General features: G+C 34.0%; 9 protein-coding genes and 1 pseudogene across 10 annotated transcripts, besides 3 other annotated features; 3 read left to right on the forward strand and 7 right to left on the reverse strand.

Moving 5' to 3' along the window:
• Nucleotides 1–7,324: part of a mobile genetic element that runs on past the window's edge.
• Nucleotides 507–1,211, reverse strand: TVAGG3_0566480 (uncharacterized protein; the record flags this gene model as incomplete). Its single annotated transcript, XM_051238608.1, has 1 exon — nt 507–1,211. One exon carries the CDS (start codon nt 1,209–1,211, stop codon nt 507–509), a length of 705 nt encoding a protein of 234 aa, XP_051096432.1.
• On the reverse strand, nt 1,259–1,843 carry TVAGG3_0566490 (phage tail repeat-like family; the record flags this gene model as incomplete). The annotated part of the gene is made up of 1 exon (XM_051238609.1): nt 1,259–1,843. The coding sequence occupies one exon, from the start codon at nt 1,841–1,843 to the stop codon at nt 1,259–1,261; it is 585 nt and encodes a 194-aa protein (XP_051096433.1).
• TVAGG3_0566500 (uncharacterized protein) lies at nt 1,863–2,018 on the reverse strand (the record flags this gene model as incomplete). The annotated part of the gene is made up of 1 exon (XM_051238610.1): nt 1,863–2,018. One exon carries the CDS (start codon nt 2,016–2,018, stop codon nt 1,863–1,865), a length of 156 nt encoding a protein of 51 aa, XP_051096434.1.
• Nucleotides 2,038–2,439, reverse strand: TVAGG3_0566510 (uncharacterized protein; the record flags this gene model as incomplete). Its single annotated transcript, XM_051238611.1, has 1 exon — nt 2,038–2,439. One exon carries the CDS (start codon nt 2,437–2,439, stop codon nt 2,038–2,040), a length of 402 nt encoding a protein of 133 aa, XP_051096435.1.
• Nucleotides 3,413–4,612, reverse strand: TVAGG3_0566520 (phage tail repeat-like family; the record flags this gene model as incomplete). The annotated part of the gene is made up of 1 exon (XM_051238612.1): nt 3,413–4,612. The coding sequence occupies one exon, from the start codon at nt 4,610–4,612 to the stop codon at nt 3,413–3,415; it is 1,200 nt and encodes a 399-aa protein (XP_051096436.1).
• TVAGG3_0566530 (uncharacterized protein) lies at nt 4,631–5,379 on the forward strand (the record flags this gene model as incomplete). The annotated part of the gene is made up of 1 exon (XM_051238613.1): nt 4,631–5,379. A coding segment is annotated over one exon (749 nt), but the record flags the coding sequence as incomplete, so codon positions are not given.
• Nucleotides 5,485–5,727, reverse strand: TVAGG3_0566540 (serine threonine-protein phosphatase family; the record flags this gene model as incomplete). The annotated part of the gene is made up of 1 exon (XM_051238614.1): nt 5,485–5,727. The coding sequence occupies one exon, from the start codon at nt 5,725–5,727 to the stop codon at nt 5,485–5,487; it is 243 nt and encodes an 80-aa protein (XP_051096438.1).
• TVAGG3_0566550 (uncharacterized protein) lies at nt 5,746–6,108 on the reverse strand (the record flags this gene model as incomplete). Its single annotated transcript, XM_051238615.1, has 1 exon — nt 5,746–6,108. One exon carries the CDS (start codon nt 6,106–6,108, stop codon nt 5,746–5,748), a length of 363 nt encoding a protein of 120 aa, XP_051096439.1.
• Nucleotides 7,325–7,383: 59 nt separating the features above from the next.
• Nucleotides 7,384–8,783: a mobile genetic element.
• Nucleotides 8,784–10,282: 1,499 nt separating this feature from the next.
• Nucleotides 10,283–19,940: part of a mobile genetic element that runs on past the window's edge.
• On the forward strand, nt 13,564–14,435 carry TVAGG3_0566580 (protein of unknown function, DUF4106 family; the record flags this gene model as incomplete). Its single annotated transcript, XM_051238616.1, has 1 exon — nt 13,564–14,435. A coding segment is annotated over one exon (872 nt), but the record flags the coding sequence as incomplete, so codon positions are not given.
• Nucleotides 17,854–19,058, forward strand: TVAGG3_0566590 (annotated as a pseudogene). Its single transcript has one exon. A coding segment is annotated over exon 1 (1,205 nt).

The raw sequence follows: 19,940 nt of genomic DNA on the forward strand, positions 1-19,940 counted from the left end.
AAATTCATGAGGTGAGAAAAGAGGTGAGAAAACGGGTGAGATGTCACCTCTTCACCTAAACATTATTTTCAATACTTTTTCAGCACTTTTCTGTAGTTATATATGAAAGACAATTCGAGATAAAAGTCATAGTACAATGGAATAATATGCTGCACACCGTTTGTTGTGAACCAAACTTGAAAGTCAGAGAAACTGTTACTAGGTGGTTCGTAGAATTTAGAAGCAAAGTCATAAAAGTCCTTACCGATACAAAGAAAACTGTTGTTGCTTGAACTGAAACTTGCATGACACATGACATTTTGAGGGTCAAACACATTTCTATAAACTGTCAAATCTGTATACTCGGGATGAAATTTCTTCATCTGATATATTCCTACCAGCGTTTGTAAAGATATAGTCTAACGGTTTTGTATCTGCTACTTTTGTTCTTTGTTTTTCAACCTGAAGCATTTAATATATGTAAAAAAATATTGTTTTAAAATAGTATGCAATGTTTTACTTCTCATCTAACAAACATGTTGTCTGACTGCTTGAGGGTTATGTTGGTACCATTCGAACTTGACACTTACAATTCCTTCAATTGCATTCAAAATGTCTGAGTCGGAGTCAACCATTTGTTCTCTCTTTGTAGTCTTGAAAGCGTCAAGAAGTTTTGCGGCTGTTTGTTCATTGCCATGTGCATAGTAAATATGACCATCTAAATCTGTTACGGTTAGTCTGAGATTGTATCCTTTCTTATTTCCATCTTGAATTGCAGCAAGTACACCCATGAAGCCTTCTTTGTTCTTTCCTTCGTCAAAGTTTACTGTAAAGGTTCGACCAGATGTAATTTGACTTCTAACTTCACGATACTTTTCATATGCATATCTTGTTCTTTCCATGGGAGCATGTGCGTCTTCACCTTTTCCTTTTTTCCTTCTCAAAGGATGCAATTGTTCGTCATGTTTCCAATAGAATCTGGCAAAGCCGTCGTGTCCTTCAACTTGAGGTTCACTAACATTGAAAGGCAAGTTCATAAGACGTTCTTCTTCTAACCTCTCTAGTCTGTTTGGATAATTTGCGCGTGCTGTTTCTAAGTCCATTTCGTAGCGAAGACCAGACAGTTTGTCATAGACTTTTATGGGTCTTCCCTTCCTATATTTAAACTTCTTTGAAACTTTCCAACCATATCTTTGCAACTCTGCTTTTATTCTAGCAGATTTTCTATCCATTCTATATAGAGGCATTTTTATATAAAAATAAAAAAAATGTTTTTTCTTTACTTTACGTAACCACCCGCTGCCAAAAGTCTTTGACGCCAACCCATACCAGCTAATGAAGGTTGACTTGGTTTAGTTTGGAAACTAAACTTTGGTTTTGGTTTATCTTCAGTTTTTGGTTTTTCTTCTTCTATCGGTTTTTCGTCACTTTTCGGTTCCTCTGACTTTACTTCACTTGCAGGAACAGTTGTGTCGTCAACATCTTCATAAATATCATATGCCATTTGTTTTTGTTTTCCTTTCAACTTTTTGTGTTTGTTGTAAAGTTTAGAATATTTCGACTCTAAGTCAATGAGATGTTCTATAATGAACTGTTGGTCAGTGAAGTAAACTTTTCCATCTGTTGTCTCGAAAGCTCCTTCAGACTTCAATATTTTATTTGTGAGAGTCTGTTTCTTTTTTGAGATACTAGCCGTTCCATTTCTATGAAAAGTGACTTTATAGTTAGGGTTTGTATTTCCAGACCTGGCACTTTCTATTATTGAATTTTTCTCTTCATCTGTAAGTTCTTTGACAGGTTTTGACAATGGTTCTGAACTTTTTGTTTGTGGTGTCAAATCTACCGTTTCAACTTCTTCGGTCATTTCATCTCAGTAAAAAATTTTAGTTTGGTTTGTTTTCAACTGGTTGTTGTTGTTTTTTAAGTCGGTCTAAAACTTCCTGAGGTATAGGAAGAACTTGACAAACACGTGGTTGTGTAACTGCTGGAAGTCGACAAATCCATCTTGAACCCATTTGTCTCAATGCTGTATTGTTCATTTCATCTCAGTAAAAAACTTTACATTCCCCACGTTTGAGGCGGTTGAGGTTGGTTATTGTTTACCCATTGTTGTGCATGGTTATATCCTCTGTTAAAGAATCTTTCACCTTGGTCCATATAGTGTCCTGCTTGGTTATAGTAGTCATTTGCTTTGTTATAATAGTTTCCTGCTTGTCTTCCTACATTGTCCATCCATCCTTGAACTTTTCCTCTTGTTTCAGGATTTGGAATAAGATTTGCTGCATCTCGTGCTACATCCCAACCTTTCTGTACAGTTTGTATAATAGGTTGTGCTTTCTCTTTAAGTATACCTAATGTACTCAAAATCTTCCTTCCAACTCCAAATACACCTCTGGCTATTGTTCCCACTGCGGGTAAAAATCTGGATGCGACTCCTGCTAATGCGCCAAATAAACCCATTTCTTATGGGTTAAAAAATGACGAATCCAAACAAGGACCCCTATGTTTCTAAAGCGACAAAGAAAGCACTCATGGTAAAAATCTTTAGTTCAACACCAAATGCTTGGTTTATGGATATCTTGGAAAACATTCCGAGGTATAGAGAAGATGGACCACCATACTGGCTAATATTTGTTGGTCAAAACACAAGATACTGTGAAGCCATACCATTACAGTCCAAAAATATTTTAGATATCTTAGCAGCTTTGACAATATTCGTTGACAAATACCATCCAACAAAACTGACATCTGACTGTGAAAGTTCTTTCAAATCAGACGATGTAAAAAACTATCTGCGTTCAAAAAATGTAAACCAATATTTCATTGTCGACCAAAACCATTCTGCTCTTGGTGTCATTGACAGTTGTATAAAAATCTTAAGAGACTTAAACCAACCACAAGGTGGTGAAGCAAATGAAATGTCATATGACGACAAATATAGACACTTCTCCCAGGCAAAGATGAGACAAGTTTTAAATATTTACAATAACCGTAAACAAAAAGGTTTGGGAAACCACTCCCCCGAAGAAATGAAAAACAACCCTGACTTAGAGAAAGACTATATATTTAATAATTTAGTCAAAAGAGACAAACAAGAAAGAATGCCGAGCTTCAAACTTCAGAAAGGTGACAAAGTAAAAATAGAAATACCTAAACGCGACCCATATGAAAATACTATTGACTATGACAACAATGGGAACTCGACAGGTACTCACCTTCGTGTTCGTAAAAATAGAAGAAAGTATACAAGAGAATATTATGAAGTTTTAGGCAAACATGGCAAAATGTACAGACTGCAAGCAGAAGATAAAACTACTATTGTCAGACCTCGTTTCAAACTTGTCAAAGTTCAAGGTGGTATACTTTCAAAGACAGTTCCTAACAAATATAAGACAACTCCTGACGAATATGCTAAAGAAGTTGAAAATGACGACTAAGCAATTCTATACCATGCGTAAACTGTCATGTAAGGTGGCATATAGTCTTTACTTTGTCCCGTTGTTTGCGTATACCCTGAAACGCGATGTGTATGGTTTCCTCCTCCCTCAGTGTTACTCCAGTAACAATCTATAGCAAACTTAACGTTGTCTTTAACATCATATCCTTTACCTTTTATCATTCCTGACCAATCCCAATATCTATGCTTATGCCAACCTGCTTGAGATGTACTTAAATCTATGTAGTGACTGTGTGCAGGTAGGTTTTCACCTGAAATCGTTTTACTTCCACCTGTTTCCTTTGAAGAGTTTGCACAATACAAAAACCTGTCGACTATTTGAGTCCAAGTTCCAAAACCAAGTACTACTTCTGGTCTGGTAGAGTTCATTGACGTATAAATAGAACCTATAGGATATACTGTATGAAGTATTTCTGTCTTTAATGTTTGAAGCTCTGTTTTGTCTGCTTTTTTATATAACTTTTCTTCAAGTTCATTTACGTCAGAGATGCTATGTCTATGATATTTTTGTGGGTATGTTCCTTCTGTCCATGCGAAAATACGTTCTTTTGTTGCATCTACATATCCTTTTATCCATGTCGAGTCTGCTTTTGTATTCCTTAACTCTGTAACACCTTTCTCAAGCTCTTTCAACTGTTGTCCATCTTCCATTAAACCTCTGGTATGACTTGAAACCGTTTGTGCCAACATATCTACAGTTTCTTTGTCGGCTTTAAGGTCTAAACATCCTGAAACCCATCCTGTATTGGCTTTAGTTTTTAAAATCTTTGTTGTCCTTTCATTATACCATTCAACCCTTTCTTTAATTTCATTACCTTTTTCATCCACATATTCCTTATCTGCCTTCTTCACTAACGCACTAGCCACACGTGCTAACTCATCGTCTACATATTCTTTGTCAGCTTTGTTGTCAATATCTGCTTTCAAAAGAAGTTCTTTTATAGGTTTCTCGTTTAAAGTTCCTTTTGTTGGATTTATACAGACAGTATGGTTCTTATTGTCTTGAAACAGAAACTCATCTGTCATTGGGTTTAATGTCAGTTTTAAGTTTCCTTCTTTCAATGACTCAGATATCTTAGAATAGTTTGAAAAGTTTGTTGTGTTCTTATTTAGAGCTTGCATAATGAGTTGTCGGTTGTGTTGTATTTCTCTCATAGAAGCAATATCTTTCGACATTTTTATTCTAGATAAAATATGCTTCCAATAGAAAAAGAAAATTCAAGAGTTGCTACAACTAAACCATTAGATGAACTTTTTACTAATGTCGGTCAAAAGTTTGAGACAGAGACCGTAAAGCATGAAGGCTATCGTTTTGACTACCCATTAAGATGGTTAAGAGACCCATCTGTCACAAAAGCTATTGGCTTTCGTAGAATGAAGTTTGTGTCTGTAGAAGATAAAAGTTTTCCATTTATTGTAAGGTTTCATATAGATTATATATCTGAAGGGAAACGAAAAATGTGGGAAGAAATTGAGCTAATACAAGTTGACCTTTCATCTTCTCTACAGACTGCGTTAAAAAATATAGAAGATAAAATAAATTCATGTTATGCAAAATATGCTGATGAATATGCAAATACCGAGAGCACACTTTATGTGAGAATTGTATATGACAAACAAAATTCACAAGTGTCATTTCAAATCTACGAAGACAATCCAAAGAAAGACGAACAAATATATACAGAATTCACTGCAATGTCATGGTATTATTTGCAAAGAATGTTAAATCAGAAAGTCGAACTTCCTTTAGCAAATATTTACAGTCGATATGCAAGAGATGAACCATATTTATTTAAAGATGTTTTCGACCCAGCTGCTATTATTGTTCATGCTTCATTTTCTGGCGCCCAAAACTCTTTCTTATGCTTGGCAAATGACTTTTACGAAAAACCTACAAAGTTATACGAACCACCAAGTGGAAGTATTTCAGACTTTCAAGTATGGTTTACTACAGATGGAAGAAAAAGAATAATTCCATTATACCATGCGTTTTACTTAGAACTTAGTTTCATATACAACTACTATCGAACGGTAAAAAATATAATTTTTTAATACGGTTGAGGTGTTGGATTTGGTTGCCAACTAGACTGTGGTGCAGGTTCAGGCTGTTGTATAACAGGAGCTTGTTCTTCTGGTTCAGGGTCTTTAGGTATAATACCAACAAACTGACCTACTCTTTTACCAATATTTTTGACTCCGTTCCAAATTCCTCTTCCTACGGTTTTTATTCCATTCCATATACCTCTTCCAACATTTCGAAAGAAGTTTCCAATACTACTGAAGAAACCCATTTTACTATATGTAAAAATCTAATGTCCGCCTAGTCTCTTACGTTTCCTGTTGAGTTCCATAGCATTCTTTAACTGGAGCTCATACATTCTGTTTCTCCTCTGGTAGAAAACATATTCTGGGTCAACTCCTGTGTTTGCGTCATCTGCATAAAGTTGTTTATATCCCACTTCAGGGTTTGTATAAAACTCTTTCCATCTCATATTTGCATACCATGGTGGCAAACCTAACGCAGCGTCATTTGACATGGCAGTTTGCATTTGTACATCTGTTGGCACTTGACCATAGTTTGCCATTGCAGTTTGTATTCTAACTTCATTTGGAATATTCTCTGGGTTTGGTTGTCCAGGTTGCTGTGCATTCGCTAAGTTCTGTGCGTCCATTTAATATTAGATAAAAATATCTCTTACGAGTACATATACTGAACATTTGCAGGCATTGGTTCATCTTCATATTCTCTGTACTTTTCTGCCACGTCAAAGAAATAAATGACACAATGGAAAAAACCTAAAACAAGTAGTCCTATTTCAAACCACATTTACTTACTAATAAAATTTCTTTATTGTGACACTTTCTCCAGTTTATAGGACCTCTCTCATATTCTATCTTGTCATATCTAAACTCATAGTCATGTATGTCCTCTAACCATCTCATAACGGTTTCCAAACCACTTTTATCGGATGTAAAGTAAAAGCATGGATGGTTATGTATAACGTCTAAAGTTTCTAAAGAGTCTCTCAAAGTCCAGTCTACTTGGTATTGAAAATCCCATGTGTTATAGAACGGCGGGTCCACTATAAAGAAAACATTTTCCTTGTCTTTATATTTTTCATACAACTCTGTCCAATAACATCTCACAAACTCTATACCCTCAATATATTTTTCTATGTCCTCTTTGAAAACATTTGTATAGTTAAGATATAAAACTTTTGACATAAGTGTTTCAATGTCATGAACTCTTATAGCACCACTATATAATAGTCTAGCAGATATACTATCCCAGTCTATATATTCTGCTTTTTTCAAAACCTCTCTCACAATATTTTTCTTATCTAATGGTATACGTTCCATCTTACCTATCTGAATCTTTTCTTTTAACTCTTTCAATATTTTGTTAGTGTCTGGTATATGTTTGAGACGGTCCATATAGTTGTCGAAGTCATTGCATATAATCTTTGAGTCTGGGAATATTGTATGACATAAATGGGATATATAGAAACTTCCACCGAACAAATCTACAAATGTTAGACCATTCGGTAGTTTCTTAAGTTCTCTCAATATAATATCTTTACATCTACTCTTATTTCCAAAGAACGGTAACGGTGGTTTTGTAAAATTCATTTATATATAATAATAAAAATGTTTTTCCCTGAAAAGTGACAGAAAAGTGACAAAACATGAAAACATATATAATTTGTGAAAAGCGACACATTATATAATGTTTTCGACCCAGAAGAAGGCTTCTTCCCAGAAGCAATGGAGGAAGAAGAAGAGTCCTCCGAATAAAAACTTCATTTATACTAAACATCAACATCAGGGCTAGAAGGCACGAAGTGCCTGGAAGCCCCACTACCTTTTTTTTTTTTTTTTTTTTTTTTTCTAGATTTATCATTGATCGAAGAGAAGAATAATTTTAATATTGAATTCCAAAAATTAAAGAGTAGGGGTAATTTTAGCTAAAAGTGACACGCCTGTAAAAAGTGACACACCCATGAAGGGTGTGATTACCGATCGGTAATTTCGACAGTTTAGAATTTAAAATTTTTTATGGAACTGTTGCGAGTTTCATAAAGAATTTAAGGAATATAAGCAAAGATTTGAATCAAAATCTTAGACCTAAGCCGCTCGATTCGCTCGCGGCTTCCGCGAATTACAGATCAGCAAAGATTTGAATCAAAATCTTCGAACTAAGCCGATCGCTTCGCTCGCGGCTTTCTTTATTATTTTAAATTTGCATATTTCCATCAAAAGTTCATAAGGTAAAAAATTTCGTTTATTTTTACTAAGAAAAAAAAAAGGTTTTTGATAATAAATTTATTTTATTTCGAAAAAGTAGCAATAATCGTAAAAGGGTATTGATAGGCTTGCTAAAGTAACTAATTTTAGCTGTCAAATACTTTTGTATTTTGAAGTAAATTAGTATAAATTTGTTTTTACTTTTATTTCGAAAAAGTAGCAATAATCGTAAAAGGGTATTGATAGGCTTGCTAAAGTAACTAATTTTAGCTGTCAAATACTTTTGTATTTTGAAGTAAATTAGTATAAATTTGTTTTTACTTTTATTTCGAAAAAGTAGCAATAATCGTAAAAGGGTATTGATAGGCTTGCTAAAGTAACTAATTTTAGCTGTCAAATACTTTTGTATTTTGAAGTAAATTAGTATAAATTTGTTTTTACTTTTATTTCGAAAAAGTAGCAATAATCGTAAAAGGGTATTGATAGGCTTGCTAAAGTAACTAATTTTAGCTGTCAAATACTTTTGTATTTTGAAGTAAATTAGTATAAATTTGTTTTTACTTTTATTTCGAAAAAGTAGCAATAATCGTAAAAGGGTATTGATAGGCTTGCTAAAGTAACTAATTTTAGCTGTCAAATACTTTTGTATTTTGAAGTAAATTAGTATAAATTTGTTTTTACTTTTATTTCGAAAAAGTAGCAATAATCGTAAAAGGGTATTGATAGGCTTGCTAAAGTAACTAATTTTAGCTGTCAAATACTTTTGTATTTTGAAGTAAATTAGTATAAATTTGTTTTTACTTTTATTTCGAAAAAGTAGCAATAATCGTAAAAGGGTATTGATAGGCTTGCTAAAGTAACTAATTTTAGCTGTCAAATACTTTTGTATTTTGAAGTAAATTAGTATAAATTTGATATTATTTTAACTCCCTTTGAAAACCTCAATTTTCCATACAGAGGGAACGGAAATAGCATCCAATATTCCCTGAGAATGGTTGCGCATTCTCAGTTCCCTCTATATTTCGAACGAAGCTCTCATCGGTCTTTTTTTAATACTAAACGTTTTTTCCCCTGTCGCTTTTAGCTAAAATTTGGGTTTGCCAAAATTAAATTCTCAGCCATACGATTATTTTTGATTCAAATGCTGTTCGGTGTTAAATGGAAAAATTAATCATATTACTGAGAATTACACTTTTCCGATATTTTTTGGGTCGCTTCGTTCCCTGACAAAAAGTCAGAAAAGTGTAAAATCTAATTCGGTAAAATTTGGAAATTTAATCAAACAATTAGGGCAATATTGAGGATTTTAGTAAAAAATTAATTAAATTGTTTTCAATTTGGAAGTTTTTGATGAGCAATTGAATTTTTTTTGAAAATGTTTATTATGAATGTTTGAAAAGAAATTTAATTAGATCAAAAAGTATTAAATGTGCACTTTTAAATGGTTTTTATATATATATTGGATTGAAGTGAAAGAACAATTGAAAATTATATCAATATAGTTAAAATAAATAAATAAAATACGAAATGGAATGTAATAATTCAGAAAAAATTGAATTAATTGATAAGGTTTTGAAATCATTTTAGATAATGCTGAATGTATTGACGTTCGTACAATTTAAATTAATAGAAGGTTCAAATAGATTAGAAAATAGAATCAAGAATAAAACAGTTGTAACTGATATATCAATTGTCAATACCGATGAAGGTCAAGCAAGCAGAATCGAGGAGGCAGGCAGTTACAAGCTCAAGATAGATACAGAATCTGCAGCAGCCATCAAAAAAGTATACTGTTGTGCATGAAAAATAGCGTGACTTCACTTTTGGCAAAAGTGACACTATTTCTGATGGTTTTGTCATTTATTTGTCAGATTTATAAATGGATAATAATGCTGTAAATCAGATATTAATTAAAAATATTTAAGATTTATGTTCGAATTGAAAAGCAAAATGATCTTTTTTTAATTGAAAAACGTTAATATCTGATATTTTGAAGTTTTTAATATTTGTTAGTATCTTAAATTATTGAATGCATACGTTTTTTATGTTCTCAATTTTAAAAAAATTGTGAAGAATTTAGTTTTTTGGAGATGGATGTTTAATATTTGTGAGTGAGAATGCAAGCAGGAGTTTGGTACTTTAAGGCTAGGTTGAGATAGATTTCCCATTATATTATCTGTGAATATATTGTTTGAAAATTCAAGATATAAAAATATATTATCAAAAAATTTTATATTTTTAAATACAATCGGGTGGAAATATAGTACAATGAGATAGCAATGATATATTTTATAATGGGAGGTAATCTGAAGATAAGTAGCAAATTTTATGCGATTTTGATTGGGAGTTGGAGGGTGTGAGTACTATAGCATGTAATAGTATCTCACACCCTCCAATTCTTCCTATGGCGTCGAAAAATTTTTGGTGAAATGCGACGACATTTCACCAAAAATTTTTCGGCGCCATATAGAGAACTATAGTCTGCGAGGTACTGATTCTATCTATGTACCTCGCAGACCATAGTTCTCAGCCAAAATGGCTAATAATTTGAGAGTCTATATGATAATGTAAAAGTTAAAACATTCAAGTATTTAAGTATTTAAAAAAAAAAAAAAAAAAAAAAAAGGTAGTGGGGCTTCCAGGCACTTCGTGCCTTCTAGCCCTGAGGATGTTTTGTCAAGACTTCTTCATCGTAAATGTTTTGTCAAGACTTCTTCGTAAAATCAGACAAAAATAATGCTTATGTTAGAATGTTAGATCTAACACGTTTTCTAACATGTTTTCTAACATCGTAGAAAACTCATGATTTCATCGTAAATGCTTTGTCAAGACTTCTTCGTAAATGTTTTGTCAAGACTTATTCGTAAATGTTTTGTCAAGACTTCTTCGTAAAATCAGACAAAAATAATGTTTATGTTAGAATGTTAGATCTAACCTCTTTTCTAACCTCTTTTCTAACCTCATGAATTTTCATGAACTTTCTTTACAAAGTCTTTACGATGAAGAACTTTACAAAGTCTCAACAAAACATTGACAAGAAAGTTCATGAGAAAGACTTTACAAAGTCTTTACGATGAAGAACTTTACGAAGAAATCTCAACAAAGTCTTTACGAAGAAGTCTTGACAAAACATTTACGATGAAATCATGAAAATTCAAGAGGGTAGAAAACATGTTAGAAAAGAGGTTAGATCTAACATTCTAACATAAACATTATTTTTGCTGAATTCCGTATGAAATTTCATGAGTTTTGTATGTTTTAGACCATGTTAGAAAACATGTTAGAAAAGAGGTTAGATCTAACATTCTAACATAAACATTATTTTTATTGAATTCCGTATGAAATTTCATGAATTTTGTATGTTTTAGACCATGTTAGAAAACATGTTAGAAAACGTGTTAGATCTAACATTCTAACATAAACATTATTTTTGGGTCATTTACGCTCATTACGAAGAAGTCTTGACAAAACATTTACGAAGAAGTCACAATAAAGTCTTTATGAAGAAGTCTTGACAAAACATTTATGAAGAAATCTCAACAAAGTCTTTACGAAGAAGTCACAACAAAACATCTGTCAAAAACCGCTTTTTAACTTCACTTAAAATGCCACGTAAGCTACGTAAGAATATACGTAAGAGGAAGAGAGCATTGAAACATCCAATAGTAAAACTGACACCACAACAACAGTTGCAACAACAAATAATGAATGACCCCACTATGTTGCAACAAATGTCAAGCAATCCTATGCTTTTAAACCGAGTTGTTGGTGCACAGAGTGGAGGTTTAAGAGCGGCACTTTTAGCGAAAATGGCAGGCTATGGTGGAGCTGCAGACGGAACAGCCTATAACCCTCAAAGTCAAATGAATTTGAGTTCACTCAAAAATCAAATAACAGATGTCAAAAAGTCAAACATAGACATACAGAAACAAATAAGTGAAAACGAAAAGAAACTAGAATATGACAGACACACAAAGAAACTCAATGAGTTAAACGTAGAGAAAAAGAAGAAAGAAGAACAACTGAAAGAACTAAGTACAGAGGAATATGCGAAAAAAGTGTCAGAAAAAGCAGCAGAAGTAGCAAAAATGGAACAAGATGTTATAAATTTGAAAAACCATACTACTCAATATAAAGTACTGAAAGATGAAGAGATAAAACAAAAAGCCCTGAAGACATATATGGATAGCGATGAGTATAAAAAAGAAGTTGAAGCAAATGTAAAGGCAGAAAAACTTTTACAGTTGCAAAACCAAACCGTACAGTATGAAAACTTAGCACAAGAAAGTAAAAATAACGACGCAGCCATGCAAAAGGCAATGAAAAGCGCAGAATATATAAAAGCTAACAATGACTGGTTAGATGCCCAAGCCAACGCTAAAGCAGCCCAACTCATAGGGTCAATAAGGACAAAAATACAAGCGGATGAAGACAGTTCAAATGAAACTTTAACAAATGCTGACTTTAAGAACGCCTTCGAAGCTCTTCATAGTAAGGTGAAACAAGTGAACGACTTCTCATCTGGAAAGAAACTGAAGTCTGAAGGTTTCGACAAAGAGTTAAAAGAAGTAGCACAAAATATGACGAAAATAACAGATGCAGCAACGAGACAGGCGGTTCAAAGTGCCTATGACGCCGTTAGAGCAACTGTTGTGAAAAGTCAAGAAAAAGAGTTACAACAGACCAAAACAGACCTAGTAAATGCTTTCTTAAAAACGAAAAGTCAGGTAGGACATTACGCTGCAGATGGAACATATGTGCCAGCTGGTGGAACTTATATACCACCAAACCCTCCAAGAGAAGCACCTGCACCAGGACTACCTAAAACATTTACATCGTCACATGGACACAGACACAGGCATGCACCAAAACCAACACAACAACCAACACAACAACCAGCACAGCAACCAACAGTTCAAAACCCTGCACAACAACAACCACAAACAGAGCAAGGACATAAAAGAAGTAGAGAACAAGGAAACCAAGAATTCTTAAAAATGCTTAAAGAAGAGTGTGGTTTCCCAGATACTGTTGACTTTAGTGACAGATATAAAGAAGCTATTGGAAAGTTCAAGGATGGAAATACTGACCCGAACCTATTTAGCTTTATGGCTCAGCACCAAAACGGATATAATCTCAAACCTGGAAAATACAAGCTCGCTAAGGGATATGATTTAATAGCATATCATCCAAATGACATGAACGAATTTACTCCGAGATATTTGATGTCAGAGCTAAATGACAATTCAACTTTCGTCATGAAACGCGTAAAAAATAGAGACGGAACGAAAGAACAAAAGCTTATGAATGCGGATGACGTAGATAGGGAAATTGTTGAAAACGGTCTCGGAATATATGAAATGCCAGCAGATGAGGTACAAGAAACTCCACAGGAAGAAGTTCAGATACAACCAGACATGGAAGAAATAGTTCAGCAACAACAGCTAGAAGAGCCTGAAGGAAACGAACAAGTCCCTCCTTTGGAAACTAACCTCACAGAACTAGATGAAGATTTGGAACAGCCGAAAAATCTTGACCCTCAACAAGAGTATGCGGAGAATATGGAATCTTTCCAAGAGTCTAAAAAAAATTCGGCTGACATAGTAGAAGAATATCGAAAAATGTTCGCCGACATACAAAAGACTCCAACATCAGATGAAAATATTCAGCAAAGAATGGAAGAACTGAAAGAAAATGTACGCAAATACAACAATCCTTTTTACTTACGAGCATTTAACGTTCAATCTTCGGATGAACTCGGTGAAAATAAAAGGTTAAATTTCAAGAAAACATATAGAAATGAAACATTGTTTAAAGTTCATTCAGAACCTAACCAAGATGGAAACAAACCTACTTTTGTTTCTGCAGACGATGGAACTACAATGAGATGGGGTCATAAAGCTAATCCGGATAGGTGGTTCATAAACTTACAACCTCAATTCCAAGAAGTTGTAGACGCAATGGAAGCGAATGGTGAACGAGATATAGCTGGTATTTTCAGCGCGGCTTTAATGCCATTGAAAGATATGAAACATGCAGATATTTTGGACCAGTATGAAATGAACATGGCTGATGGAAATATAACACCTGACGTTCTAGAACATTTATCTCAAAGAACTACACAGAACCATAGAGATGGTATATTTGGTGAAGAGTTTAGAAAGAAAGTTAGGGAGAGCGAAGGAAGAGAACCTATTGTACATGACCTTGCAAACGAAAGTTTACAAAATGTCATAAAAACTTACTTTGCAGACAATGAACTGAGAAGGGATGAATATTTAAGAAAACTCAAATGGACAGTACCAGATGAAATGTTAGTATTGAAAAACATGTTCCTTGACAAAATAAAACCAACTACAGAAATAAATGACGCAAGACTGAAACATTGGGTAGAAGCTTTCCCATTCACAAAAGATATAGTTGGTAACATGGAAAGAAAACCAGAATGGCTACAAAAACATATATTTGGAAACGAGCATATTCCATATGGACAGGCTCTGTTTGAAGAGCTTGAACCGGAAACTCAGGACAGAGTCATGCAAACAATACGCGAAGACTCAAATACAGACTATGACAAACTCTTTCTAGGATATAGGTTACCTGAGATGGGCGACCAGAGCCAAAAGGCAAAAAGGACATGGGAAATTTGCAACATACTAGATGAACATAATGCAAAGATGCAACAACTTCAAGCAGAGGGCAATGAAGGAAAAAGAAGAGTTAAAAACTCAGTCAGGAAGAAAGTAAAGCTTGGTCCACGTGGGTTCTATTATGACATATAAATCCAACTATTCTATATTTTTACTCATATGAAATGTACGCCGCTCAGAATATAACGCCAACAGTTTTGGATGCTATGAATGGAAATGTTTCCGAATGGTATAACGAATGCGACAATGCCATTAGAAGGTCAGAAATAGTTCCTGGAACTTACGAATATACAACTGCTGTTTCTTATGGAAACGTAGGTGAGTTTGGAGAAGGTTCTTCAACAACAGTAAGATATTGCATGCGACAGGTTTTCATATTATTTCTATTGACAACTCATTCTTATACGTGGAACAAGACATTGAAATAAAACCTTCTGCCAAGTTGTCTGACAAGAAAGGTTGCAATGGAATTTTCTATGTCGGATACCAATATGCTCCAGAAGTTTTCATGGGATATAAGATATATTCTAACTCTGACTTAGTTCAAACAGTAACATGGGCAAACTATGAATGGTTCGCTTTGAGAAACTCAGTACAACCACAAGCTAGAGAACAAACAGACCAGTATGCAACTATTGAGAAAATAAGAAGACTTGACCCTAACGTTCCAGGAGTTTATGTTGACCTTTCTGGACAAAATGCAGCAGCAGTAACCAAAGTAAAATTGAAACTTAGAGTTCCTTTGTCATCTTTCCTCATCTTCAGGTTTTTTAAGATACTTGCCAAACTGGGCAGGAAAAATTTTATTGAACTTACTCCAAGCAAAAATAACTTAGTCATTGCACCAACACAAGACCCATTCACTCTTACAGACGTAAAGGGAGCAAATCAAACGTCATTCGCCGACTTTTGCAAAGACAAAGTTGACTTAGACTTTGGTTTCTCAAACTTCAACACTGAAGTAAACTATTATTTCAATGCTGCTGGAACTGCTTGGGACCCAGTTAAGTTTACATGCGAAAAGTTTGAATGCAAGAGAATAGAAAGCAGACTTGCAGTCTATATGTTGGACCCAGATATTTCAAATGCTTTAGCTGCCAAATATATTGCAGTTCCACTTATGTTCCCTATACACCAAATATCTGTCAAAGACTTTGCAGGTGAAGTTGGAAACCAAAGTGCTGACCCAGGTGCAAGAACAGATATTGCTTTAACAACTGCAATGAAACATGCAGATACTATGTTTGTACTGTTCAGACGAACTATAAATGACTATTCTTGTTTCTACAACCCCGGTATTAAATATCATATAAACATAGATGGCAAATATTATCCAAGAGAAGAATATTCTACAGTTGAGGATATGAGGTCATACAACTTGACATTAGATGCTATGAACTTTAACAACAACTTCACAACAACCATTAACCCTGAAATGCAAAGTTCTATTATGCCATATGTGAAAGTATGGACTCATACAGGAGGTCAAAAAACTCAATATACAAATAGAGACCGTTCAAACTTTTGGCTTGGCATTCCATTTGCTGACTCGGAAGACTTTATGGGTGGTATTTCAACTGTTGGTACAGTTCAAATACAATATACTGGTGACAGAGACGGTCCAGATGAATTGAAAGCAAAGAAAGTTTACAAAACCAATAGCACTTTTCACGGAAGATGCTCTTTTGAAGATTCGTTCGATGAAACCTGCTGGGGCTCCTCAGATTGGCATAACGACAGCTTCCATCGAGCAGATTTTGGCAGCAGGTCAGTAAGTTGTTCTTGAACTGACTTCTCTCCGTCAAATATTGACAGTACGCCAGTTTTGACATAAAATTGTATTATAAACTTTCCTTTAGAAATATCGGTCAGTTTTGTTGTTATATTTTTGTCTGCTTCAAGAACTTTCACCATTTCAGTTATACCAACTTTCTTTGCTTTATGGAATATTTTGGTTCAGCAAAGACTGCTATTCTATAACATTTACCATTGTTTGTATAAAGAACTATTCTGTCAATGTATTTGTATTGTTTGTGTGTGTAAACTTTGTTCTGCTTCAATTCGAAGAGATACTCAAATACGTCCATCTTTTTATTCTAAGTAAAATGTCATTTCCGAAAAATAGAAGCGTAAGTGTTTCAAAAGGTTTAATGGCGGTGGCAGATGTGAAGTTAAATTCACCAACTCAAACAAACAGTCAAAGTGTTGTTGTCAATGTCAAAGACAGAGATGTTGAAGTGGGGAAACCATACGAAGACGAAGATGGTATAGCAATATTGTTCCTGTAAAAGAACAACCAACATACCCTGAAGTTAGCAGAGACTTAAGTTCTGTTGCAGATATTCGAAATGACTACCAACAACTTAAAGACAAACTTAAAACTCAGGAAGAAGATTTGTCAGGCTTTGGGTATAATGTTAAACTTGGTTGAGCACAACCCTGTAAAAGTGAACTCATATGTCATTGCACCTCATGAAATTTTGAAAGAACTATTGAAACTTTTGACAGAGGCAGACGATATAAACATCAAAGAAATAGAACCCGAGACATTGCTTGCTGTGGTGTTTCATATAATGTCATTGACAAGATATACGTTATGAAAGGAGGTGAAACGTTGAACTTAAAATATAGTTTCCCAGACGTCATAAAAATATTTGACGACCACAACATTTCATTAAAATTTACTTGCTAAGTAAATGGCAGAAGACATAATGGTTTATACTATTACGACTAAAAACCCTGAGTCATATAATTCTATAACAACAAACTTACAAAGTCCTCAAGGACGGTATTGTAAACTAACTTTAAACACAATGACGACTAAAGCCTGTTTTGCTCTTTTGACACCAGAAGACTTTATTGTTGTGAATGGTAAAAAAATACTCCTTTGAAGATACTTACTCAGATATACCACCAACAGGTTTTGTTGACTTATTTAATACTTTAAGGACGGATGTAACATGTGCTGCAACTAGAGCAGGTTTCATTATGTTTGGATGTCCGACTGAGTTTACTATAAACGATATGAGCTATAATACAAAACTTATATCTGGTTTTTTACTACCAACAGTTTCCTATAACAGGAAAAGGTGTCATACAAGGTTTGTCTGTTCCATTGACTTTAAGCACACCTATTTTATATATTGTTTCAAACTTAGGTTCAAAGTGTTATTCGAATGTCGACAGAAACTATTATGACCAAAGATACTTATGCGTATAAACAATACTTTCTCTGCTGGTTTGCCTATTGTTCATTCGAATGCAGAATTTTCAACCTTTAGTGAACTCAAACACTTTGGCAAGTATAACGTTGACATTAGTTGACGCAAACTTTGTTCCTGTAAACTTTTATGTCCTATGTATTTGTCAATGACGGCAGAAAGTTTCGAATTGGGAAGATGCAACTGGTGAAAGTATTGTATTACAAGAACAACTTCAACAACAAATAGCTCAAGAAAACAAATGCAACAAATGGAACAACAAAGTCAAGAATAAAAAATATTATTTTTTTATTTTATAAAAATGTACAGAATAGATGTTTCAGATTTTTTATGAACTTCCAAGCATTCAGAAATATGTGTCCATTTCGAGACTATAACAAAGCAGTCGAGAATTTGAAACGTTTAGTCATTTTATGTCGACTCTGCCCAGAATGTTATGTCATGAAAAATGGGATGTTGTCTTTAACAAACCAAGAGCAACAATAGTGTCTGAACAAGAATGTAGACAGAAACTTAAGAAAATAAAAGTTGTACAAGTTGGCATGAAGATGTTAGATGCTTGGGATATCTTATTGTCAAAGTTAGAAGATTTTTCAGTTCGAGGTATAAAGTTCTATACACCTTCTCCAAACTTCTATTCTATCTTCACTGGATATAAATATGAACAAGTAGAATGGAAAGAAAATATTATAGAAGCTTGGTTAGACCATGTCAAAGAAATTATATGCAATGGAAACGAAAGAGTCTATGAGTATATCTTATGTTGGTTTGCAAATATCTTACAACATCCAAGTGCTAAAAATGAAACTGCTCTCATTATAATTGGAAAACAAGGAACAGGTAAGAACACATTCTTTACAGATATTTTGTGCAAACTATTAGAAGGTTATTCGAATCCGAATATGACAAACATAGAAAACATCTGTGGCAAGTTTAACTCCTCAATAGAGAATATGAAACTTATAGTATGTAACGAACTTCAAAGTATAGATACAACAAAAGTTTTGAACTCGGATGCTTTGAAGAGTCTTATAACAGACAAAGTTGGAGTTGTTGAAAGAAAATATAAAGACCAAAGAGTTTGTGAAAATGTTGCAAACTTCATTATGGTTTCAAACAACGCCGTTCCGATGAAGTTAGAAAGTTCTGACAGAAGATATGTAGTTGTCAGAACGTCAGATTCTCATATGCAAGATACAGAATATTTTGACGACTTAGCAGAAACTTTGACACCTAACTTTTACAACCACTTGTTCTCATATTTCATGACATTAGATATTTCTAAGTTCAATCCAAGACAAATTCCACATACCGAAGAGAGACAAACATTGTTAGAAGCAAACAAGAGTGTATATGAACTGTTTATAGATGAGACTAACTTTGAGTGTTTAGATGAAAGGTCATTGTACGATTCATATAAACAATATTGTCAAGAATATGGTTATATGGCAGCTCTAAACGAACATTCTTGGCAAATGTCAAAAATCTTTTAGATGTTCAGATGGTGTAATACAAAGAAAAATTTTTATGAGTAAATTTAAAAAAAAATATTTTTTTTATCCGATAGAAAAGATGACGAAATATATTTCAGTCAACAAATATATGTCAGGACTTAAAGAAGAACTAGACCCATTCGCTTATTTGAATGTTTACTTCTACCATTTTGAAAAGTCTTCATTTGACAAAGTTTGGAACATCGAACCAGTTAAGTTTGCTATTGTGACTAAAAATGGTGCGAAATTTGAAGACTTAGACATAGAAGGTTTTTAGCAGTCAAAGAAAATTTTGACAGAAGGTTCTCAAACCTTAAAGAAGGCAAAGCATACAACTTGTTATACCTTATGAACCAAAGAAAGCAGACGACTATGAATATTATGAGTCTAAGATAGTTGAAGTTCAAGGTAAATTGGGTAAAAAGATTTTAGAGTCTAAGCCAGTGTTTGCTCCTAAAGAGGAAGAGAACCCTGAAATGCAAAGTTCTATTATGCCATATGTGAAAGTATGGACTCATACAGGAGGTCAAAAACTCAATATACAAATGGAGACCGTTCAAACTTTTGGCTTGGCATTCCATTTGCTGACTCAGAAGACTTTATGGGTGGTATTTCAAACTGTTGGTACAGTTCAAATACAATATACTGGTGACAGAGACGGTCCAGATGAATTGAAAGCAAAGAAGTTTACAAAACCAATAGCACTTTTCACGGAAGATGCTCTTTTGAAGATTCGTTCGATGAAACCTGCTGGGGCTCCTCAGATTGGCATAACGACAGCTTCCATCGAGCAGATTTTGGCAGCAGGTCAGTAAGTTGTTCTTGAACTGACTTCTCTCCGTCAAATATTGACAGTACGCCAGTTTTGACATAAATATTGTAAGATAAACTTACC

The sequence above is a fragment of the Trichomonas vaginalis genome, chromosome II, assembly GCF_026262505.1.
Source record: "Trichomonas vaginalis G3 chromosome II, whole genome shotgun sequence".
In the NCBI taxonomy this organism is placed as follows: Eukaryota; Parabasalia; order Trichomonadida; family Trichomonadidae; genus Trichomonas; species Trichomonas vaginalis.